The sequence below is a fragment of the Saimiri boliviensis genome, chromosome 1, assembly GCF_048565385.1.
Source record: "Saimiri boliviensis isolate mSaiBol1 chromosome 1, mSaiBol1.pri, whole genome shotgun sequence".
In the NCBI taxonomy this organism is placed as follows: domain Eukaryota; kingdom Metazoa; phylum Chordata; class Mammalia; order Primates; family Cebidae; genus Saimiri; species Saimiri boliviensis.
Genome location: NC_133449.1, coordinates 28145622 through 28170219, shown reverse-complemented (window position 1 = coordinate 28170219; position 24598 = coordinate 28145622). Strand labels below are relative to the sequence as shown.

The 24598-nt window shown below is 52.2% G+C and overlaps 1 protein-coding gene across 2 annotated transcripts; it reads right to left on the bottom strand.

The window, feature by feature from the left end:
• Nucleotides 1–3846: 3846 nt before the first annotated feature.
• On the bottom strand, nucleotides 3847–24317 carry FOSL2 (FOS like 2, AP-1 transcription factor subunit). 2 transcript variants are annotated; one of them, XM_003941527.4, is made up of 4 exons: nucleotides 23334–24317; nucleotides 12941–13192; nucleotides 7956–8063; nucleotides 3847–4882 (listed from the first exon to the last, which is right to left on the bottom strand). In XM_003941527.4, the coding sequence occupies exons 1-4, from the start codon at nucleotides 23433–23435 to the stop codon at nucleotides 4364–4366; spliced, it is 981 nt and encodes a 326-aa protein (XP_003941576.2). In that variant the 5' UTR covers nucleotides 23436–24317; the 3' UTR covers nucleotides 3847–4363. The 2 variants fall into 2 exon arrangements, with proteins under 2 accessions (XP_003941576.2, XP_010350611.1); XM_010352309.3 differs by lacking the exon at nucleotides 23334–24317 and adding an exon at nucleotides 21440–22527.
• Between the last annotated feature and the right edge of the window lie 281 nt (nucleotides 24318–24598).

Genomic DNA, 24598 nt, shown 5'->3' with positions numbered 1-24598 from the left:
AAAGCTTATTTTCTATTATACACCAAAATGCTATATATATATACACATCTCCCACGGCAGAAAAGACACCCTGATACCCTACTCTTTATACAAAATCAAATGTTTTCTTCCTGGAAATCAAGTAAACACAAACTAAAATAAATGGAATAAACTTTTAATCATACAGAGAAGTAATTTTTGAGGATCAGGACAGGATCTTCCACTGTGTTCTCTTACAATATACATGTCTTGGCGACCACTGTCCCCAGAGGAATGACAACCCACATTTAAAAATAGAACCTTTTTACACAGTTTACACAGCACAAGTCACAAATCACTTTAGAAACAAAAATACATTATCCTAATTTTTTTTTAAAAAAGGAAGCGAGAAGAGAGGAATGGAGTATTTTAATGCTATCAGTTTCTATTCAGGCTTGATACAACATAAAGAAGATGTAAACATTTAAAATAAATAATAAAATAAATGTCCATTTCTTCTCCCCCTCCCTTTCCCATAACCCTCTCAAAATTCGATCCAGCCCTCCTGAACATGTCATCAAGCACTGGATAAATTAAACCCCTTGGTTGATGTATGGTCAAAACACTAGAAGCATAAGAAGATGCCAGATTCGTAGTGGGATGACTGGGTTTCCTTTTAAAAAGCTACAGGACATGGGCACGCCTGGAAATGTACACACACATGCGCACACACGCACAGCCCAACCTGTCAGTAAATAGTGAGATGCTGGCTTTTAAGATGAATGCCAAAACAACTCAGCAAGCAGAAGGTAGCAAAGACCCCTTAAGTTTTTAAAAGAAAGCTCTACACACCACATATCCTACTGGTCCCCAAATTCTCTAAGGACTCGGGTTACCCCTTGGACCGTCAGAGGAGTGCACAGGAGCACATGGTAGGGTAGGAGAAGTATGGAGGTGGGAGAATGTTGCAGGGGTAAGTCCTTGAGAACAAACATGAGGCTGAAGGCAATCTTACCTTGCATCTTTGAAGGCAGATCTCACCTCCGAGCGTTGCTGTTTAACCATTACTTAGGGGCCTTTTATAAAGAGATGTCCTCATCCCTTAGTCTCATCCTAAAGAGGATATATATAAAAGCTCCTAACAGTGCCTGGCACATAGTAAGTATATTATTTTCCTTCCTAAAGTGGGCACAAAGATGTCTGATCAGGGAAGGAAATCAACCTGAAAGTTAAATGGTGAGATTGCATTTGCACTGTTGGTCCGTTAAGGAAAAAGAGAGAAAAAGAAGTCCCAGTGCCTCAGAGAGTTCAACCACCCTCACACTTGGAATCAAGCTAGAGCAGAGGGAGACTCCTTTCCCCAAAGCCTGAGAAAGAGAAGGAGCAGCCCCAGGTGGCTCTTGACTTTGAGATGCTTATGCGACACACCTGGCCCCCAACACAGGCAGAATGATGTTTGACTCTTTCTGAAAACCTCCCCAGTGAATTATCTGCTTGCAGCCGGCTCCAGCCGTTTCCTAAGTCTCAGCTGGGATCTCCTCTCCTTCCTGTGTCAGCAGCTTCCACATTCACCTGGCCATGGAGACGACTATTGCCAGAAAGACTGGCCAGGAGGTCAAGAGGACTGTGTGTTTTACACGAGCTGATCAGAGTGCCTGCCATGTGCCCTCCCAGATCTGCCTGCAGCTCAACCGGAGTCCACATCAGCTGCCTGTAGAGTGGGGCCATGGGAAACACAGAAGTTCCTAATCCAAGCACAAAGACAGCCCCACTGCAGCTGTTCCACAGCTGGAGCCACGGAGGTGACTGGTGATTCTGAAGCAACGGTGTGTGTGTGTATAAGAGAGAGAACTGAGAGGGCAAGCCATAAGGAAGTAAACTCAGGATATGCTGACTTAGATGTGAATATTCAGTTTTCCCAAATCAAATCACCTCTGGCTTTGGGGAAGCCAAACAACCTCCTACCACAAAGCCTGGGGGTCTTCAGAGGGAAGGTAGCTCAGAGGCCCCTTACAGTCCTGCGGGTTGGCTGGTGCTTTGCCTTCTGCTGGTCCCGACACCAACACAGCTTGAAATCTGAACTGAAGCCAAGCTGAGTCTCAGGAATTTGTCCAGCCTGGCCACAAATCAGGCTGCGACCTGCACTGGGATCTCTGCTGCGAAAAGTGGGGAGTAGGGGGCTTTTAGAAATAAAAGACAAGAAAGCAGCTTCATTTAAGAAATACCTATATGCCAAAAAAAGAAAATAGCTCCCACTTGGCTACAAATGCCACTTGAGATGATTACACCTGGCTCATTCTGCTGCTTCGATTAATCTGAAGCCAGAAACCCAACTGCCCAAGCTTCTTAGAAGGGTCCCTCCCAGAGCCCCTGGGAAACCTGGAGGGGGGAGCATCACAGCCAAGGGATACAGGAGTAACATTTTTAAAGTATCTGAACAAAATCCTTTTTCTTTGAAACTCTGCTTTCTGCATCACTTGTACATGTTACTTCCAGTCCTACTGGGCCATGTACTTTAAGCATACAGATGTTCCGCTCCGTGTGTCTACTGCATGGAAGCGGGTAATATTCATGAAATAATGACCAGCATGCGTGGACTCCAAGTGGGAGGGAACAGCTGTGTGAACGTGTCACTGCTTTCTCCACAGAGGAACTTAATTAGTCTACCTTTCAAACGAGGATACCGTGATCCCTAGAGCTGAATCCCCAGCAGCGGAGTCTCCACAGAGCACAAGCTCCGCAGAGGCCAGCTCTGGCCAGGAGCTACTCCCCCGACTCCTGTCAAGGCCCTGCTGGACCAGAAACTCGGCAGGAGCCATACTCTGGGGAGAAAAGGCTCCAAGGGCTGGGTGGCAGGGACTCCACTGAGCTGTGCTCCTGCTGGAGGTCAGGGGGACCCTTCCCCAACCCTGTGAAAGGGGACAGCTCTCCCGCAGTCAGAAGCAAAGCATCCTATCTCCAATTCCAGCAGCCGGAAAGATTCCACAGACAACCAGGAACAGCACATGAGCCACAGCAACAGCGACAGCGACAGCTCGGCACAGCTGCTCACAGCCTGCTCGCTGCCTGGGCCAGAAGAGCACACTGGGATGGGGGCAGGGGAGTGTAAAAGAGAAAGCACTTGAGCCAGCAGGTGGCAGATGACCACAGAGGGCAGGACAGGCCTGGTGGCCTGCGGGGAGGCGAGCAGCCAGGACAGGCTGAGCTGAGCGGGTGCTGGGGCAGCGGCTGCTGCAGATGCCACTGCAGATGCCACTCCAGTGACAGCCTCCTGCCTCCCTCCCCTGCTTCTCCATCCATGGCAAATGCTCCTTTGAGGCTTGGGGAGGGGCTGCCTGGCAGCAATCTGGGGAAGGTCCAGGCCCACGCTCATTAAATCTTTGTGGGTGGCGTCACCCTGAGAGCCAAGGTGGGAGAGAGGCAGAAGCCGGCAGGGACTTGGAGTATAATGTACAGCTCCTAGGGAAGGGTGCCTCCCTGGTCTGGAGAGAAGGGTCCGGGGCAGAATGGCAAGGCAGTAATTACAGGAGACGCCCTACTCAAGACACCAGGTGAAGGGAAGCTGGCTAGGACACCTGTGTGTCTTTGTTGGCACTATTCCTGGCCTGGTAATTAGGCATTTGGCAAACCCAACCTGTACCCCACTGTCTCACTCACACCCTGTCTTCTGGCCAAGCCGCTCCTCCAGAAGCCGTCTCCGAAGGTGGGCAGGAAGGGTCCTCTGAGCCTCCCCGTGATGGCAGCATCTCCTTGAGAGCTCAGGAAGCCCTGCTGGGGTTCTGGAGATGGTGCACTGGGAAGCACCAGGGTAGGGAAGGTTCTGTATTGCACTTTGTCCCCTTCTGGACAAGTCAGCCCCAGCAGAAGAGTCACCTGCTGCCCCGTCTCCAGAAATGAAGAGCTTTAATATTCAGACCACCCAGATGAAATGTCATGGCAAATTTGATAAAAACCAAGAGGGACTGAAACTGACACTGGGGAGGGAAGGGGCAAGTCGAGGGAAGGTGAAACCAAAAGGCACTGAGCATGCGTGGTGGGGCAGGGAAGGACACCATCACTCCAGAGACAGTATGGTAACAAAGGGACAGGAATGGTCCAGGCCAGCTTCAGGCTCTTCAGAAGCCAGAGAGATGTCCAAGTCCGCCAAACCGAGTTCTCCAAGGCTTTTCAAGAAACAGGATTTGCTTGCAAGATGAATGAGGGAGGAGGTCCCATGGCTTCCAAGAGATCAACCCAAGTCTTCCAATACTCACTGCCAAGTCCCACCTGGATCCCCCAGAGCCAGGAAGCTCCCTGGCAGGTCCCCCTCTTGCCCTCACGGCCCTGGAGCGCTTGAAGGTGCTGGTCCCTGGGAAGGAGGAGCGAGGAGGACCCCCTCCCAAGCTGGGGAGGAAGGTGCGCTGGGTTACAGAGCCAGCAGAGTGGGGGAGTTCAAGGAGTCTGATGACTGGTCCCCACTGCTACTGCTTCTGCGGTGAGCCTTGGAGCAGGACTCGGAGGGCGACGCGGGCGACTCCTGCTCCAGGACGCTAGGGTAAGTGAAGACGAGGTTTGAGGTGCCTGGAGTGACAGCAGGCGTGGAGGTCACCACGATGGGGGTGTGCAGGGGCTCTTCACCGTAGAAGCCCCCAGCAATGCTGATGGGCTTGATGACAGAGCGCTGGGCCTTGTCCAGCCCCGCCGATGAGGATGAGGGGCTGTCCTCTTCCAGGGGCTCCTGCTTCACCACCACAGCGCCCACCACACCACCCCCACTGCGCATGGGTGGCAGCCCGGGGGCTGGGGGCGATCGGCGCTCCTCGGGGCTGATCTTGCACACGGGGCCGTGAGCCACCAACATGAACTCCAGCTTTTCCTTCTCCTTCTGCAGCTCAGCGATCTCCTTCTGCAGGCCCGACTTCTCCTCCTCCAGCTCTTCTGTCTCCTGCCAGGGAAAGAGAGAGATGTGAGGGACAGCAACGTGCCAGGGACCCTGCTGGGGGGCAGTTCCAATCTAGGCAGGCAAGAGAATACCAGTAATGTCCTCAGACACTGTGAGAGCACAGGCTCACACACCTAACCACAGACCCCACTGGTCTGAGTCACCTGGAGGCTCAAGATTCCTTTCATTTCCAAAGAAGGAGAGTTAGCTTCGAGCGGGGGCGCGATAACAACTGCAGCTGCCATAGCGCAGCACCTACTGTGTGCGAGGCACTGGGTTAAGCATTTCATAGGTGACCTAATTCAATCTTCCCGCAGTTTTTGGAGAAAGACGTTACCATCACCCCATTTTGCAGAGGAGGAAAATGAGGTTCAGAGGGGTTGTGTTAATTTTCCAAAGTCACAGAGCTAGCAGGTGGGGTAGCCCAGATTGGATTTCCATTGTATCTGACTCCAGAATCTATATGCTACTACTATGTTCTACAGCCTTGGGGCCAGGACTGCCCCCTGGTACCTGAGGGGTGAGTACTGCAGAGATCTGCATGGAGAAGGGGCACGGAACGCGGCTCTGTGCAGCCCTCGCCTTCTCTTCCTCCCAACCCCACGCCGGCTCAGCTATGGATGGATCCACGCTAAGCCCAAGGCTACAAGGGAGTGGAGACTGTGTCACGTGCACTCCTGTATCCCCAGTGCCTAGAACAGTGCCTGGCTTCTAATAAGTGCTCAGCAAATCCCTGTGAGATCATCACAGCCTCTCCTCCCTTTTTTGGCTACAATCAATTTCTTTCTTCCCCCCCCCCCCCCCCGTTTTTTGAGACAGAGTCTTACTCTGTCTTGCCCAGGATGGAGTGCAGTGGCATGATCTTGCTCACTGCAGCCTCCTGGGTTCAAGCTATTCTCCTGTCTCCGCCTTCATAGTAGCTGGGACTACAGGCGCCCACCACTACACCTGACTAATTTTGTATTTTTAGTAGAGACAGGGCTTCACCACATTGGCCAGGCTGATCTTGAACTCCTGACCTCAGGTGAGCCACCCACCTCAGCCTCCCCAAGTGCTGGGATTACAGACGTGAGCCACCACCCCCAGTCTTTTGCTCTACTTTCTTAAGTACATATTTCAGGACTCCCAGAACCCTCAGAGAACATTCAGTTCAGCCACCATGCTTGACACAGAAGTAACGTAACAGCCTGAGAGGGCCTGTGAGGACGCCAGGGTCACCCCACGAGGACCTCACCCCACTTCTTTCATCTCTAGCCAGAGAAGCAGAAGCGAGCAAATGCACGTGGAGGGGCCTCTGTGGGAGGGGACAGGGTGCGTGTCAGCAGTCTCCCCCTGTTTTCCCTAACATGGACGAGGAGATACCGGCAAGGGCTTCGTTAAGCAGAGTACAGCATATTCCGGAGTGAAAAAAAGTTTCCATCTGTCTCAAGGGTCTGATGAACGTCATGAGCTTATGAGAGGCTTCCTGTGGAGGATGTGGCTCAGGGGCCTGGGTGGCTGGGCCAGAGGGCGGGGGAGGCAGGGGAGTAGGGTGTGAGGCTTCTAGGAGGAGAGGAAGAAAGGAGAGGGGCCTGCGGGGGGGTGGCAGGACTATTCTCAGGCAGGTGGTAAGGAGCGCCATGTGGGGCACAGCTCCTTGAAGTGCCAACCAGAGAAAGGGTAGTGGTGGGAGGGCTGACTGAGGAAGTGGACTGTGGATCTGCCTCGCCTGGGAATAAAGAATTCCTCCCCGGCTCTCACACCTCCGAGGGACATTACTACAGGCATCACAGAATTCACACAATTCAATTCATTCAACACCCCAGCGTGAGGGTTGCAGTACAGAAAGAGAAGCCTAAGCCGGTAGGTGGTGCCTGGGAACATTTAACTAAAGTGAGGGGATGGGCTGGGCATAGTGGCTCACACCTGTGATCCCAGCACTTTGGGAGGACAAGGTGGGTGGATCACCTGAGGTCGGGCAGACGATCTGAGGTCAGGAGTTCGAGACCAGTCTGGCCAATAGGCGAAACCCTGTCTCTACTAAAAATACAAAAATTAGCCAGGCAGGGTGGTAGGCACCTGTAATCCCAGCTAGTTGGGAGACTGAGGCAGGAGAATCAGTTGAACCCAGGAGGCAGAGGTTGCAGTGAGCTGAGATCATGCCACTGCACCCCAGCCTGGGTGACAAGAACGAAACTCCATCTCAAAAAAATTATAATTAAAAAAAAACGTGAGGGGAAGGGGATGTTTTCAAAGCCCCATCCTGGGCGGTCACGGTGAGGACCACCGGTAGAGTCTCTCATCTCCACACTCTGAAAGCATTCCACCCAGGAGAGTCAACCCTGGCTCGGGCCCTCCACACAGCACACAGCCCTTCCCGGAGGGCTAGGCTCTGAAAGGAGTTACGTGACGTTGGTCAGGTCAAGCCTAAGACAGGGAAGGGCAGGGCTGTGGGCCCCCAGGCCTGGGCAATTAGGCAGCATGGGAGAGTGACTCACAAGGGCAGCATGCAGTGCCATGGCCGCCATGGCTCTGAGTTCATGATAGAGGCGGGGAACCCGCCTGCCCATAAAGGAAATGAGAAAACCCCAAGAAAATACAACTCGGCTGCCACGTGACCCATCTCCATCGAGACCTCCCCCGGCCCAACCAGAGTGCTTAGGCCAGGCTAGGCCACTCCTGACAGCAGCAGGCATGGGAGTAGCTGGAACCTTGGGAAGCAGCCCCGGAGGGGCAGGTCTGGATCTGCTCTGGCTCGCAGGGACCTGTGATACTGAAACCCTCTGCCACCCTCACCCAGGAGCCCTCACAGGTCCATGAGCAGAGAGCATTCAGGCACTGGGTAAAAAAAGTGGCTAGACTCCCCCCAGAAGGTTGTTCATTTCTTCCCTCTGGGTCCTGGCTGGTGCTAGAGGCCATCTGCCTTCCTCCCTCTTTTTTTTCAACTGGCACAATGCTGACCCATGTGTCCAAAGAAAGGAAAGCTCTGTCTCCACTGACTCATCTGTAGGGTGCTTGTGGGTAAGCAGACAGCTGCAGGAGAGAGGATCAGGACCCCTGGGGCTCTCACTCCGGCCCACCCAGAGGTGTTCCTCACCGCCTGCAGCTTCTCCGTCAGCTCCCGGCGTCGGTTCCGGCACTTGGCTGCAGCCAGCTTGTTCCTCTCCCTCCGGATGCGACGCTTCTCCTCCTCTTCAGGAGACAGCTAGAGGCCAAACCCAACGATCATGATTAGAACAGGGCCAATGGTTCAGAGCATCATGATTAGAACAGGGCCAATGGTTCAGAGCATTTTAAAAAAAAAACTGTATTTAAAGTAAGGCAAGAAGCCCTTCTGGAAATGGGGAGAGGAGGAAGAAGGGTAAGAGAAGCATGGCTGGACTCAGAGGCCCCCAGAACATGCGGCTCACTGATGTCTGGCTGCATGGGAGGGCTCTTTGAGCTGAATCTGCCCCAGAAGGTGATGTCCATGTTTAAAGTCCATGTTTAAGCAGGACAGCAATGGGTCAGGGATTCGCTGGCCCTGGCATGATGGCAGCACCTGTCACATCAGCCCTGATTCAGTGCCCAGGCCAGAGAGAAGGAGCTGGGGATGCTTCTCCAAGAGTCCCCTCCAGCTCCTGCCAGCCAGGCGTGGCCCCACCCACTTAAGCAGCTTCTTCCAAACCCTGGCTAATTACTCCTCCCATCACTTTGCCTGCTCTGCAAGCCTCATTATCCCTATTTGGTTAAGTAGCTGGGCCTGGAGTCCCCACACAGGTAAGAACCACCCAGGGGGGAATGTTATATTGCTGTTGGGAGGGCCAAGAGTGCTACTCCACTCCCGATTTCCTCTGCCAATCCCAGGGTGCCAGCTGCTCACAGTTCAACCCCAAGTACTCCCCTATATGCCTGGTGCAGTGCTAGGTTGGACAGGACATGAAAAAGGAAGAGGAGCCCCCAGCAGGTATAATCCTGCTGCCCACCATACCCGTCCACTCAACAAGTGAGCACCTGCTTCCATGTGCAAGATACAGTTCTAGAGGCTTAGGATTTATCTGCGAACCAAACAAAGGAAGACTCCCCTGCAAAGAGCTTAGGGTCTACATTCTTCCAATAAGATAGTTAGGAACTTGTCTCTCATGCCATAGGGCGTGAACTCGGCTCTAGTGAGCAGGACCAATGCTCTGGTTACACAGAGCCTTGCAGACCTGTGACCCCAATGCCTCTCCCAGGCAGAGGTGACAAAAGAAGCCAGCTGGGGGCTAAAGCAGAAAGCAATGCCAAGGGAAAGACCACCCATTCAGTTATCAGACATTGATACCTACTAAGGTATCAAGGTGTGCTTCAGGCTGCACACTTACTAAGTGCCTGGTGCTATTCTGGGGGCTTAGATCTCAAGGAGAATAAGACTTGAGTCAGCTCTCATGGGACACCTGGGGGCAAAGTCAAAGCTGCTTTTGGAGGAGCAGGAAGAAGTTGTCCCATGGAGGGGATACTGCCTAGACTTTGGGTCACCCCGGGAAGGAAAGAGCCACTGTTCTGGTTGAAACCAAGTCAGAGTCCCACGATGCTCCCTCTAACCCTGGCGGTCTGTTGCTGTGATGTTCTGAACGGCCAAGAGAGGACAATCAGCATCAGCAAGGGCAATCCCATGCCTTTCACACAGAGGGGAGGCCATGGCCTGGCTGAGGTCATGAGGCCACTTGGCCAAGGCCCTGGATACTTGCTGCTCCTAAACCTGTCTTGACTTGAGCCTGGCAGAGTTGCCAAGAAAACCTTATGGCACTGCTGCAGGCCTGGGTTTAGGGCTCACCACTGAAAGGGCCACCAGGGCTCCCTGTAAGGCTCAGGAAGCCCCCCAGATCTCTCGCTAATGAGAGGCAGAAAAGAAGAAGGCTGGCCTTGACCCCACTCCAAGCCTTCCTCCCCGCCTGGCTGCTTCTGGACAACTTTTGGCCTCCTGATTGACCTAGAAGTCTCTCCCCTGACTGGTGAGGTGTGGGGCAAGTCGTGGGAGCTGTCGACATAGGAAGTGATCAGGGCCAGTGAGATCAACATGGTTCCAGCTTGAGTGTGTCAGCACCACCACGTATCCACCCACAAGCCACACACCCCTCTCCTCCCCACCTGCTCAGCGTCGCTGCCACGGGGCACAGAGGGAGCCTCCCAGGCGGGCTCCAGATGAGGCCTATGAGGCACCAGGCCGGCTCTGGGGACAGGCTCCTCCCTAGCAGAGCAGCTTGGGGAGGTTGGGGATGGCTGGAGTAAGCTTCAGAGCAAAGCCCTGAGGGCCGGGAACCCAAACAGCCGAGGTTCGAGGCTGCTACTGCCCCGGCTGCCTCAAAGCTGCCGGGTGATTGTGTGAATTCCCAATTGATGTGGGATAAAATGCTCCTTGTTCTCTCCCTGCCTCTCAAAAAAGGAAGGAAATTCTCCAGACAGAGTGTATGAGGCACGCCTAGGTGGTGTGGTGGGAAAACCACGGGGCTGAAGGTCAGGAGAAGTGGGTTCCAGTGCTGGCTCTGCCACTAACTCACTGTGTGACTCTAATGGAGCCCTTCGCCTTTCTGGGTCTCAGTTTCCTTATCTATAAAACGGGTATAAAGGGGAAATGAGAAAAGATGGTCTCCAAAGTCCCTGCTGAATATAAATTTCTAAATTTGGTGTAAGGCAGGCCCAGAAGAGAATGGGGAACACGGCTAGGCACGGTGGCTCACGCCTGTAATTCCAGCACTTTGGGAGGACCAGGAGGGCTGATCGCCAGAGGTCAGGAGTTCGAGAACCAACCTGGCCAACATGGCGAAACCCCGTCAAAAGTACAAAAAAATTAGCCAGGCATGATGGTGCATGCCTGTAATTCCAGCTACTCAGGAGGCTGAGGCAGGAGAATTGCTTGAACCTGGGTGGTGGAGGCTGCAGTGAGCCAAGACTGCGCCACTGCACTCCAGCCTGGGAGACAGAGAACTTTGTCTCCAAAAAAAAGGCCAGGTGCTGTGGCTTATGACTATAATCCCAGCACTTTGGGAGGCCGAGGTGGGTGGATCACGAGGTCAAGAGATCGAGACCATCCTGGTCAATAAGGTGAAACCCCATCTCTACTAAAAATACACAAAAAAAAAAATAGCTGGGCATGGTGGTGCACATCTGTAGTCCCAGCTACTCGGGAGGCTGAGGCAGGAGAATTGCTTGAACCCAAGGAGGCGGAGGTTGTGGTGAGCCGAGATTGCGCCATTGCACTCCGGCCTGGGTAACAAGAACGAAACTCTGTCTCAAAAAAAAAAAAAAAAGAATGGCGAGCATTCAGCACATCCTCAGGCTTTGTGGTCCTGCTAGCCTCAAAAAGTCCCTGCCAAGCCTGGCTCTCACTCAGGATCACTTATATCCAGGGAGAGACCAGCTCATTGGTGACTGTAAGGCTTTGCACCTTGGACTCCCTGAAGGAAGCATATTTAGGAAGGACATTATAAGCATGGCTACTGCATTATTTACAACTGCACTTATGGAAAGCAACTGTGAGGAGGATACTGGCCACTTGCTCCAGAAGCAGAAGCAAAACATGCAACTGAATCTGTTACAGTGTAGCAGACACGCCTCCCCAAGTGGCTCTGCACTGCGGTTCTGCCGTTAACAGAACAAACCAACAAGGAGTGGATGCAAGACCCAGCTCTGTCCTCAGAGGAGCAGAGCTCCTGAGAAAGCCTACAGCTCCTGGAGTGGTGATCTCTGTAATTCCACGTATCCTGGGGTCTGGATCTACCATGATCCACAGGGAACCATGTGACACTGGAGCCCTGGGATCACAGAGTGAAGATGGACAGCAAGTGTTCTGATGCTGTCACTGGAATAGTTTTCCAGGATAACATTCCATTTGAAAAAGGGATTCCACTGCTAAAGTATTTTCCCTTCCCTGGGCTCGGGGTGGCATAGCCTTAGAGAAAGAACACTGCACAGGAGGTCCAGCAAACTGGGATCCAGCCCATACTTCCCCACTCACTGGAAGTGACCACAGGCAGGTATGTCTGGCCCTTGCTTATATCATCTGAGATGGGGGACAGATGGGGCTCTCTGAAAGCTTTATTCCATTCTTTCTGGAATTATGCATGATTCTGATTTCCCTTTCCAGGCCCAGGGGACCTGGCACTGCCCTGCCTCACTGTAGATCCAGGCAATGAGCCTCTTGAGTACCAGGTAGGTGCTGCCTAAATAGCAGAGCGCCAGCCCCCATTTTCTGGCTTCCCTCCCCAGCCAGGTTAATTCCTTCTCAAAGCTGATCCCCTTGAGGAGAAAAGGGCTGATGTCTTGCCTCCCCTGCCTCATGCTCTCCCCTGCCTCATCCTCCCGTCAGCTCCCGCTGCTGAACAGACTCCTAAGGCCAGAGTTATCGCATGGCTGGAACGCGCATTCCAGGCCTTGGAATGTGCTCCTGCCCTGAGGTGGAACACTGAGGAGGATGGGAAGTCATGTGGGCAGTGCCGGCCCAGAGCCTGCGCCCGGAGGTCTGCACTAGACCAGCTAAGGGCTCTTTCTAAAAAGCTCACAGCCAGGGTTCATTGGCTGCTTGTCCCATGGCCCTTCTGCCAAGGATCAGAGAAGGATCCTGCTGTGGGCAGGTGGTAATAGTCCTTCCCATCGGTAGCCAAGTCCTGGCTGGCAGGAACTGTGGTCCCCGTTTTGTGGCTGAGAAACTGAGACTCAGAGATTCTTCTTTCTTTTTTTCTTTTTTGTGGAGAATGGGGTCTTGCTCTATTGCCCAGGCAGGTCTGGAACTCCTAGGCTCAAACTATCCTCCCACCTCTGCCTCCCTAAGAGCTGGGATTACAGGTGTGAGCCACCATGCCCAGTGAGACTCAGAGATTCTAAGGGACACAAGCGAGATGACAGAGCCAGCCTGACTCTCGGTTCCCCAGCTCTGCCTCCAGTGATGGGGATGACGTGCTCTTCAGCCCCTGGCTCCCTTGTCTTCCCTGCTCTCAGAACATTAACCCTACGTACCATTAACCCTAACATCCCCCCTCCCTACCAGTCTGCAGAAAAACATTTTGTGTTTCTGGGGCTCTGATGGCCACTGACATGGCTCCTTCCCAATGGTCTGAGCTGTACCTGCTCATCTCTCCTCCTGCGTCCCACGGTGGTACCAATGGTCTTGATCACGCCAGGTCTTGGAAGGGCCATGTGCCCAGGGACAGAGGCCAGGCCTGGTAGCGGGCTGTAGGGATGCGAGCGAGGGTATGGGTTGGACATAGAGGTGATCACTGTGGGCTGCACCATCCACTGCAAGTCCTGGCTGGTCGTGATGGCATTGATGGTGGGGATGAAGGCACTGCCTGAGCCAGGCATATCTACCCGGAATTTCTGAAATGAGAAAAACAATACAACTGAGCCAATACATACTAAGCTGAACAGGAGACTTAATGATAACTGAACAGAGCCGAGGCAAAAACTAACACAGAGCAGGTCAGTGTTTGGAGGGCAAGGTCAGGACCCCAGGTGGGCCTGGATAATTCCTGTGCATCCAAGAGTCAAGCGGGGAATCTTAACTATTCCTGGGGCTTCACGTCAGAGCTGCTCCCTGACTGGGTCCTGAGAACCCCATCCCCAGGTGGCTCAGTCAGGATACTGTCAAATCCCAAATGACTTCCAAGACAGATGTGGTCCCCAGCACTCATACTCGGCAGGCCCTCTTGGCAGCTCTCCAGGCTATACATCTTCAGGATGTGGCACCTGGGTCTCTTGAGCCTGAGTCACCTCAGAAACCAACTGTTTCTTAGGACACCTTGAAGAGATTTGCACACCAGTAGCTTTGGACCAACAAAGATGACCAAGAAAGCATCCTGTGTCTGCTTTTGTCACTTTCCAAAGAGGTTCAGGACAGGGCTATGATCCCATCAGGGCACAGCCAGGTACATGAAAAGATGCCCTCTAACCCATGAGACTAACAAGTAGCAGCATTTGCAGCCAGACATCCCTTGCTGTCCTTGTCCCGCCTCCCTTCCTGTCACCGGCATCTTGCTTGGGGCAGACCGGCTGAGTGTGTCTCTCTACGCAGCTACACAGGCACTGATCTATGTTCACAGATGTTTCTGTGGGAAACTCTGGGGCTGCTAGCACAGAGTTTTCTCCCCATCTCTTAATTTATGCCCAGACCACGTTGCAGAGCTCTCTGGAACATGCTGCAGGAAGCATTCTATTTAAAATATAAGATGATGACAGAGCATAAAAACTAAAATGGGCTGTGTTCCTTAGCAGTTGGTCTTGACCTTTCTCCAAGGCAGCCACTGGAAAGTGGAAGAAGCAGGGAGGAGAGAAGAGCCCCCCACTTCCAGCTTTTCAGTGGAAAGTCCCCTTAATGGAACCCAGGTGAACCTTCATCTTCAGATGATTCTTGTGTCCACATAAAGCTTCTCCAAGTAGTTTCTTCCCCACTTGGAAAGCGGGTTAAATGATGACAATAGCTAAGGCTTCCTGGGCACTTACTAAATGTCAGACACCATGTCTTACCTAGATTATCTCATTAATTCTTCCTCTGAGGGAGGAATGACCATTAGCTCCATTTTAGGGACAGAAATTTGGGCTTAGTGAGATTAAGTAACTTATCCAAGGCCACATTGCTAATAAGCAGCAGGGCCAGGATTCAAACCCAGTTCAGCCTGAAAAAGAGGCCAGAGCCCCTGAACACAGTGACATAGAAGCTCCTTTGCCATTGTTTCTTTCTTCCTCAAAATCCAGCCCTATGTGCTGGTTATCCACCCCCACTGCCCTCAGCAGAGTGTCGGGTCATCCCCTATAGACCTTCCCTCTCACCAAGAAGGTCCCACAGATCTGTCTGGCCCCAAATGGAACCCCATAATCATTAGTATGGATGCTGCAGTATCCCCCCTATGCTGGTTCAATCAGACCAACCAGGATAGAAGCATTCACAGCAAAGCTGGCACGATTGTTGTTGCCCTGTCACAACATTGGGGTTCCTGCTGGGTGAATAATGCTTAGAGTACCCCCACTGTAAGCTGACATAGCCGGGGACCCCTTCTTGCTCAATTCCCTGCTGTCTGCCTGACCCCAGTCTGTATGGTTGGAACAAGCTGCCTCACTTCCCAGACCGCCCCGGGGATCCCAGGCCAAGAGCATTCAGTGAAGAGAGCTGCCCAGCACAAAGGATTCTGGGACTCTGGAGGACAGTTACCCAGCGCAATGGATCCTGGGGTTCGGGAGGAGAGCAGCCGAAAGCCGTAGGATTCTGGGATTCTGGAGGACAGTTATCCAGCGCAATGCATTCTGGGATGGAGGACAGCTTCCAGAGCAATGGGTTCCGGGATTCTGGAGGAAAGTTACCCAGTGCAATGGATGCTGGGGTTCGGGAGGAGAGCTGCCTAAAGCCGTAGGTTCTGGGATTCCGGAGGAAAGTTACCCAGCGCAGTGGATCCCGGGGTTCGGGAGGAGAGCTGCCTAAAGCAATAGGTTCTGGGATTCCGGAAGAAAGTTACCCAGCACAATGCATTCTGGGATTCGGGAGGAGAGCTGCCCAGAGCAATGGGTTCTGGGATTCTGGAGGAAAGTTACCTAGCGCATTGCATTCTGGGATCGAGGACAGCCGCTAGAGCCGTGGGTTCCGGGATTCTGGAGGAAAGTTACCTGGTACAGTGGATTCTGGGATCCTTTGAGGAGAACTGCCCAGGGTGACAGATTCTGGGCTGCATTTCTGAAGGCAAAGAAAAGTGGGCTTTTTATCAGGCACTGACTGAAAAGCAGCAGGTGTGTGCATGTGGAGGAGGGAAGGGTGCAGTGAGCAGGAAAGCATCCAAGTGGGAAATGATCTTCAAGGAGGAAAAATGGCCAACTGGGGCTGGGCTGTGAGTAGGCAGAGTCGTGAGAACAGCGGGCACGGCTGAGTGTGTGTAGAAGCACCACGTCCCAGACAGCTATTTTTCTCCTGGGCTGCTGGATGGGAGGGGCGGAGGCAGCACTGCACTTATGGTCAGGAGGCTTGGAGTTGAGGCCCGGCTTAGCCATTGAATGCTTTGCCCTGGGTTCAGAGGACTCAATTCCATGGATGTGAAGGGGAATACTCATCACACTCACTGTACTGTCATGAGGATTAAATGAGTAGCTACTTGTAATCACAGGCTATAAAAGCACGCCAGTGGTTCTCAACCCTGGCTACACAGAATATTCCAAGGAGCTTGTTAAAAACCACCAATGTCAGAGCTTCACCATTAAAAGTCCAAAATAATTGGTTTGGGGCAGGCATCTGATAAGGTTTTCTTTTCTTTTTTTTTTTTTTTTTTTTTTTAGCTCCGAGGAGATTGAGAAAGATTGCTCCAAACAAATGGAAGGTCATCATCATCACCACCACCACCACCACCATGACATATGCCTGTGTACTCTGCACAGGTGGCTCTGGGGAGACGTGCCAGCTTCCCACTCCCGGGAAGCACCCAACTTTCAAATTCCATTTCTCTCCCCAAGCCAGGTTCTGGGTTTGAAATGCACCTGAGGCATCCAGCACAATGGTTTAATATGACCCCCTCCTCCATGGGGAAGCTGTCAGCTTTCCTTTTAGGAAAGCACCTAAGAAAGTCACTCCTCATTCCAACAAATAAAAGTGCTCCCGTTTAAGGCTTGGCGAACCCAGCAAAAACCCTGAAGCAAAGCTGAGAGACTAAGATCCCTTGGGAGTAAGTGCATGCCTGTTAGCCCCTCTCAGGCCCTCCGGTCCACCCGCTGTGGAGGGCAGGTCCATGGTATGTGCTCCCTGGTATACATCAGCCAGATTCCTTGCAGCAATGGCTTGGTCTAGACAAAACAAGACAGCAATAAAAACCAGGCAGGAGGTAATGACCGCCTCTGAAATGCATGTACACCTTGTTTCAGACAGGAGGTAAGGCCATCTGGATCACACACTGGCTCTAAAGTGCAAGGAAAACAATGTCCCATCCCCAGAGGGGCCCGGGGCTCTGATAAAGAAGGCTTTTGTCTCCAAGAGGAGCCTCTCTGGGAGACACACACAAGTTTCAATTAGATCTGGCAGATGGGCCTTGTCTCAACTCCTAACATGTTATTCAGAAACGTGTTATTCAGAAACGTGTTATTCAGACACTGGGATAGGAGAGAAGAGGTGAAGTCAGGAGTTTGTGGTCCCAGAAGTTAGCCTGACATTCTTCTATGCCAAGAGACCCGAGAATCAGCCAAATGTCACACTGGAGATAAATCATGGTTCTCTATGAACGAGTTAACATTAAACACAAACCAAGACAGAGCTGCTCGGCTGTGGGCTACAGGGCAGTTTCAGACCTGCTGCAGTGCCAGGAGTGTGCCAGGAGTGACGGGATGGTGCGAGGGAACCCAGAACCTCACTTGGCTCCTGGGGGCTCTGAAGCCAATATGTCCTCCTCGAGAACACAGTGAAGATGCTGAATGCCTATGTAGCATTCCAGCCTGGCAAAGCCTCCAAATATTTAACCATGTCACCCTGTCAACTTCTGGGTGGGCAAGAATGCCTATAAAAGGATACAGTAGTCTCCATCCACCTCCTAGAGCATAGTCTAGCAAACTTTTGCTGTGAAGTGTCAGAGAGCAAATAGTTTAGGTTTTTGTGGGCTATACAGTCTTGGCTATAACTCGATTCTGCCACTGCAGTGCCAAGGCAGCCCTAGATAACGTGTCAACAAGTAGGCATGACTGTGTTACACTGAACTTTATTTAGAAAAATACTCAGGCCATAGTTTGCCAACCCTTGTCCAGGAGTTTCATTCTCATCTCTCACGCTCAGGTTGGAGGGAAAATAATACAGACAGGAAACAAGAAAGCACAAAATCAGAACTGACATATTCCTCTAACCCAGGTAACTGAGGAGATGGGCTCTCACTCATTAGCTCTAATCTCCAGACCCTAAGCCGAATTTCAAGCCCCTACAAGCCTTGTGGTCTTCAGGCATGGAAACCCCCATCACCCTGCTGCACCCTGTTGCGAGGGTGCCATGGGGCTGCTTAGTATGTGTGTGCTCCTTCCACTACCAATGAGAAAGATGGCTGAGAACATGGACCTTCTAGGGCCACCAAACTTCAGCAAGTGTTGCTGATTCAGGAGAACTGCCTCATGAGACTCTAAGACGGAGCCTTGGCTTCAGCCCCGAATCCATGGCTTTTTGCTGGCAGGTACTAGAACTAGGGTTTGGGCCCCTACAGGCCTGGACGGGGCCAAGGGCTTATCCCAGAGACTCCTGAGTGGGCAGAAGTGGTGTGTGAGATGGGAGTCAGGATTGGGGTTCTTGGCCCAGCCTCGTAGCCAGGCAATTCTCCATCAGATGGATTCTTGTCTGGGTTATCAAGTATTCAAGCCGTGAAGCCCTGTGAACTCTGGGACCTGCCTCACCAGGCAAGCAGGTATGATTGAGTGTATCTAGGAAAGGACTGGGTTCTCTCCCTTAAAGAACGCTTTCTTAAGATTCCCAAGATGGAAAAGGGAAAATTCTAACATCCCATAAGATTAGCTCCAGAGGAGGGCAAAGGATAAGGGCACATGCTCTCATATTTCCCATCACACACCACCCCCGCCACCGGGGCCCCGTTTAACACAAATGCTCTGTATTTTTACTGAACCTGGGCTGTTCCCCGAAGCCTTCTACAGGGAATTTAACCAGTCTTCACAGGTTCTTCAATGAACATCACTTTGACCTCTGACCTTTCATTCCTCTCTGAAGAAATGCCACTATGTCACTGTGGAAACTGTTGCTAATATGTCATGATTTCCCAGAGTTAGTTACAGTATACAAATACTCTCTCAGATGATTCGCCTCTCTTCAGCCTCCAGGCTTTCCTGGGTTCCCTTGAAAGAGTTACTCTACACCTGGCTGCCTGCTGCAGGGAAGAAAAGAAACAGAAAGAGAAGGCAGCCCTCGCCCAGGTTCCCAGCTCCCTGCCAGGGCTCTTCTGACCAGAAGCCCCTCTCCAAAGCACTGGGGAAGTCACTCCACGATTCTGCAGGCCCCTTTATAGCCCCCACAGCTCCTCAGAGGCTCTGCACTCCATGGAAAGAACATGTCCTCTCATCTTCTCTTAAGAGCCACAGGAAGGTGAGTCTAGGAAAGTCTCTAGGGACAGGGACAGGGCCAAGGGACCAGGTGGGTCAGGCAAAATCTTACACCTTCCCTCTTTGGCCCAAGGAGCAGAGAAGGGTTAGAATTGCCAGATGAGGTTTGGAACAGATATATTTGCCTCAATCAGGGCAGCTGCTGTCATTTTGAAATACTGTGGCCACATACAACACAGATGAGACATATCCACAAAGTAATGATGCTATTTTTTTCTTTTGTTTAAACGAATAGACCAGAACATTCGTCTCCTTAATTCTCACATCTAGTATCTTTATTCCTATTTAACAAACGTGAAAAAAAAAATCCAAGTTATTGACGGCAAAGGTGCCTGTTTTGGTGCCCTTTGTTGTGGGCATGCTCTCCCAGGTAGACTCCTGAGGTCTGCAGGACGTGGGGTCACACCCTACTTTGGACCCAGCCTGATCACCCAGACTTTGTGTGTCACACTTGATTCCAAAGAGGCTTTTGGTAATGTCCAAATGTCAATTTCACTCTTCAAAAGACAAAGATTTATTAGCAGGAGGATTTTCAAAACAATATGCTGAAAGCAATTGCAAGAGAGGGAACTGCAAAACCTTTCTGAGTCCGAGCACAGCCACAGCATTCAGATAAGCTTTGTCTCCTCAAGGAAAAAACAGGAAGGGGATGACAGTGATTTGGATGAATAAGTTCTGTTGTGTTTGTATTAAGATAGAAAAGTCTCCCAATTTTACCCTCACCTTGAATAATAAGACGCTGAAAAAGGTAGTGGAAATGCACTCAGGGTTTTGGATAGGAAAATTCAAATGCCACTCGGACAATGCATGACTGCTATTTCACCCCATTCCCTTTGATGAAAAAGTGAAGCTGACTTCCACCATCAAGAATCAGCGGAACAGACAAATTCTTGGGATAACATTCTGTTTGATCCTAATCTACAACATCTGTAAGATCAAGGGAAAAAAAAAAGCACTCAGACCCTTAATCTGTGCCTGCCACGTTCCCACCAAGTGAACAAACCCCCTCCTAATAAAAGCACGTAAGAAAACAAGCCTTGGGAATTAGAACAAATTGTGAAGGCACCGTAATGAACAGATAGACATCAAAATAGGAAAAGAAAAAAAGCATTCCTTTTTCAAACAGGTTTTATTTAGAACAAAACAAAAAAGGAATTCAAAGCCAAGCGGTTCCCAGTTAACCACGGTTCAATATGTGGCAGTTATTTGTCCCTCATTAAAAAGAAAAAGCATCCTAAGAATTCCAAACTCACCAATTTAACACTCTTTGGGACTGGAAAAATACATTCCCAAGATAATTTTCCTAAAAATTTCCCGTAGAGGGCACTAGAGAGGTACAATTGAGGCTGACTTGGGAATCACAGTCATTTCTGGTAAAAGTTCTTTGATGTGAGGAATGTCCCAGTCTGGTACAGTTGGCAAAAGTTCACTCTGGGGAATTTTGTGTGTGTGTGTGTGTGTGTGTGTGTGTGTGTGTGTGTGTCTGTCTGTCTGTCTTGGGAAGGGGTGGTTGAGGAAGAAAAGTGCTAGTCTGGTATCATTAATTCCAAAAAGGAAATACTCCCCTTGATTTATTTTCATAAGTTATCTGAGAAACAAATAGCAGCCCTGGAAAAGTTCTAGGTCTTGTTTTTGTTTTGTTTTTTCATTAAAAGGGGACCCAGCTGATGAAAACAAGTTATGAAATGACCTATGTTTGTGTAACTGGCTGGATTGCGTAATGCTCAGGCCCTGAAACCGTAATAGCCAAGCTGCCAGGCAGGGCATATATCTGGGAGATGTTTTCCTAGGAAAGTTAGGAGAGAGAAAACAACAAAGAAAAAAAGCAAAAAGAAAAATCCAAGAGGGGGAGGTGTGTGCAACGATTACTGACAAAACAAAATTACCAATGACCAACCTTTGAGACTAAAACTATAACTGGAACAGGAAATATTTTTCATGCCTCAAGTTCCTGCCATATATAAGAACAGAAGCTATAACAAAGAATCGTCTGCTCCCCTCCACCCCCCAAAGTCACTGGAGTTCATGGCCATGTGTTAAGATCCAGATTCATGGAGCTAGAGGGGAAGGGAAAGCTCTGGGTTGAAGAACTGGCAGCAAACTGATGAGAACTATCGGACCTCCAAAAAAGAGACCTGAAAAAACAAAATTCACTTGCCCAAAGAAAAACCAGAGAACCGTCTCATATGGATGGGTGCACTGAGATGCCGTAAAAGAGAAAGGCCCATCCACTGACTGTCACGAAAGTCTCCCAGTGAAGGAAGTTGAGAGAAATAAAGTGATTACATGTTTTATCTGGTATGTAGTAAAGTTACCTTGAGCCCAAGATCGGGCAAGGTCATAGCACAGACTTGTGACAAAAGCCTCTGAGGTCAGTCCTCAGGACCACAGAACAATTTTGTTCACAGTTGGAATGATGACGGAAAAATCCACCCTGTTCCTCCTCATCCCCCACCCAACCACCACCAGACCAAGGAGCAGACAGGCCAAAAAACTTGTCTAAATCAGCATTACCTTGCCAATCCCTCTGGTTTGAAAGGCGCTTCACACACTGCCGGGCCGAATGGGCAGGCGTCTATGTGAGAGCCCCATGCATTGGTTATTGCTAATTGCAAAATCCTCATGTGTTACAGCATGCTAGGAATTAACCAACAGCTGCTTTTTGCTTCGGTAATGAGGCCCTATTACACTCTGCTGGACTGAGTTCTCTTCCTTCTTCCTCGCTCTGGTTTCCTGTCTGATTTTCTTCCAAAACAGGGAATTGCCTCCACTCAGATCCTGAGCTCAAAGCCCTAGTGACACAGATTACACAGTTGGGGCACCGATGTCCGGTCCGACTTCCCTCCAGGCTCCAGGGTCTATGCTAAGCCAGGCAGTAAGATTGCAATACTCCAACGATCACTGCCAAATACACGTTAGGGAAAAGAACAGAGAAGAAATCAAAAGATCCCTTCCCGATTTCAGGGAGGAGGAGACAGGCGTTTGGGGTTTGTGGACCGGGAGAGGGAGGGAATGGGTATAGACTTCCACCTATTGCCTGCCTCATAATATTTACATTGACTACAAACCACCAACAGGACTGGGAAGCAAACATAATCAACAACTTTCAGATTTTAAACTCCTCACCTTGGTGCTCAATGAACAGACTAGGCTGTCTACTGTGGGTGCTTATAGAAGCACCAGGGGAGGCAGAGGGAAGAGAGAAAAGCCATTTTGGGGACTCACCAGATACAGGGAATCACTTTGGAACAAGGGATCCCTCATCAGATCCAAAAGAGACCCATGTTCCATAATATTTTCCAGCTGAGTCCACCCCTCCCTGGAAGCCCACCCAGCCCCTTCTAGAGGCCAAGGCCACACCGCCTTAGGGAGCATCTCTTGCTGCAGCCAACTTTGCTAGACTCCACAGATGCTGATCACGGTGGGCTTCATGTTGTATTGTGTCTGCGTTAACCCAGCTCTCTCGATACACAGCGGGTGGAGGAGCTGCAGCAGAGGGCAGGCACGCCATCAGCACCCTCCCCCCCCCCAACCCCCAGCAGCACCTTCCTGGTATTTATAAACACACAGATCACACGCACAATCCCTCCAGTGCAAACCAGTCCGGCTGCTTTAGAAACAAGTTGTTTTCTGCTTCCAGAACCACCCAGGAGCCTACGTGATGTCTCTTCCCCTACCCGACCCCCTCTTCTCTCTGCCGGCCTCCTTGATCCAGGTACCCCCAGACCCTCAAGGTGCTCCTTCGTTCCTGGGGGAGGGGGGCAGTGCAGGCTCCTGCCCCCGACCCTTACAGAAGACGGGCGGACGGGCAGGCACGGGCACACAGGCGGCAGGAGCCAATCAAGGCTGGCTTCTTCCTTCCTGACCTTCGCACCTGATTCCCAGAGCGGCAGCCCTCACCCTCACTCTAGTTACTTGAAGGAGTCCAACCACGTTTCTGGGTCCCCAACCCCTTTCAGAAAGGAGCTAAGACTGATGGAGACCGGGGAGGAGAGGAAGAGGGCTTTCCTGAAGGAATACGGTCCCAGGATGTCCAGAGGTGCCAGTGGGTGCAAAGATTTTCTTGTCTGTCCACTACCCAGAGAGAAGGCGCAGGGGGTGGGGGAGTGGGGAGAGAGGGTAGTTCTTGGAAGGAGGTAACAGCCTCCTGGTAGGGGGCCTACAATTCCAGGAGTTTGTCTGGGTAAAATATAATGGGGGGGGAGGGTGTTGTCTCTTCAAGCCCACTCACCCGTCCCCTAGTTTAAAGGGGCAGGGGGGAAGGGCAGGACGAAAATCCAGAACTTACAACGGTGGCCGGTAGGTATTTTCTCGCCAAGAAAAGGAAAAGAAAGCAAAAGAGGCAGTGGCGGCGAGAGGAGGGCAGGGGTCCGCCCGCGCCGCCAGGTGCACCGGGGCCCGCACCTACCTGCTGGCCGCCGCCGCCGCTGGGGTAGGACTCGGCGTGCGCAGGAGAGCCGCTGCTGCCCCGGGACGAGGTGTCAAAGTTCCCGGGATAATCCTGGTACATGATCCGCGGTGGGGGCCGGAGAGGAAACAGGGTGTTTTTCTTCCCCCGCCCTCGCCGCGGCCGCGCACCAACTGCTGCGCGCTCGGTCGTCCGCCGGCCGCGCCGCGGGCTCTGAGCTTCGCTCCTTGGGTTTCTCCCCCTCCGCGGCGGGCGAGGACAGGGAGGCGGCGACACCCCGAGAACTGCGTCCCCCGAGCGCCTCTTACGGCACTTCTTTCCGGCTCTGCGAGCGCCGCGGGAACAGTTGTCCACCCGGTCCCTCCCTCTAAAAAGTCGGCGCGTCTCTCTGTCCCTCCCCTGCACGCGCCCTCCCGCCCCCGCGCGCAGTCGGAGCTCAGCCGGGACCCACGGCCCAATCAAAAATTGGAAATTAAAAAAGACTGGGAGCCCGGCGAGCCTGGCCTGCCAGCCCCAGGGACCCCCTCCTTCCCGATTTCAGACACGGTCAGAAAGGCGGAAAGAAACGCTGTCCGCTGGGAGAAACTTCTGTTTCTTCCTTTTAGAAAAGGAGCCGGCGAATAAACTTCCCGTGGCCGACTCGCCGCCGGAGTTTCGGGGCGGCTCGGACACTTGACTAGGAGAAAGCGGCGTGCGCCTGTCCCGCAGCCCCGAGTGCGCCAGGGGAACAGCCGCCGGTGGGGTTGAAGCTGAGCTGGCGCTGAGAGGGACGCGGCCCCGCTCCCCGCTCCGGCGCCCGCTCCCGGACCGGCCCGCCTGGCCCGGCCGCGCCTCTCTCTCCCTCTTTCGGTCCCCGCCGAGCGCCGCTCGTTCGCTCGCTCGCTGGTTCGCTCCGAGCCCTAGCGCTCTGCCCGAGATGAGTCACTACAATGGCACGAGTTCAACTCCACACTCTTTATTCTCCAGCCCTGTACCATGTGGATTCACTCACGTCAACCCCAGACTCCACCTTGAGGGAGGAGCGCAGGAGGAGGCGGGCGGGGGGGGGGAGTGGGAGGAGGCCGAGAGGAGGAAGAAGCGCGGGAGGGGAGGAGGCCGGCGCAGCGCTCCCCTCCGGGCTCCGGCTCCCGGCCGCGCTGACGCCAGCCGCGCAGTCTGCGCAAGTAAGCCAGGCGGTGGCCCGGGCTGGAGCTGGCGGCCCGCACGGTTCGGGGGCGCAGAGGCAGCCCCGGCCCTCCCGCGCCCCCCGCTCACCCCCCGGGCCC

Excerpts from the sequence above, each read along its gene's own strand:
- FOSL2 (XM_003941527.4), bottom strand. The coding sequence starts at position 23,435 with ATGTACCAGGATTATCCCGGGAACTTTGACACCTCGTCCCGGGGCAGC. Across the intron at positions 8,064-12,940 it reads GCAGGAGGAGAGATGAGCAG|CTGTCTCCTGAAGAGGAGGA; the intron begins GTACAGCTCAGA and ends TTTGGCCTCTAG. Across the intron at positions 4,883-7,955 it reads TGACGGAGAAGCTGCAGGCG|GAGACAGAAGAGCTGGAGGA; the intron begins GTGAGGAACACC and ends TTTCCCTGGCAG.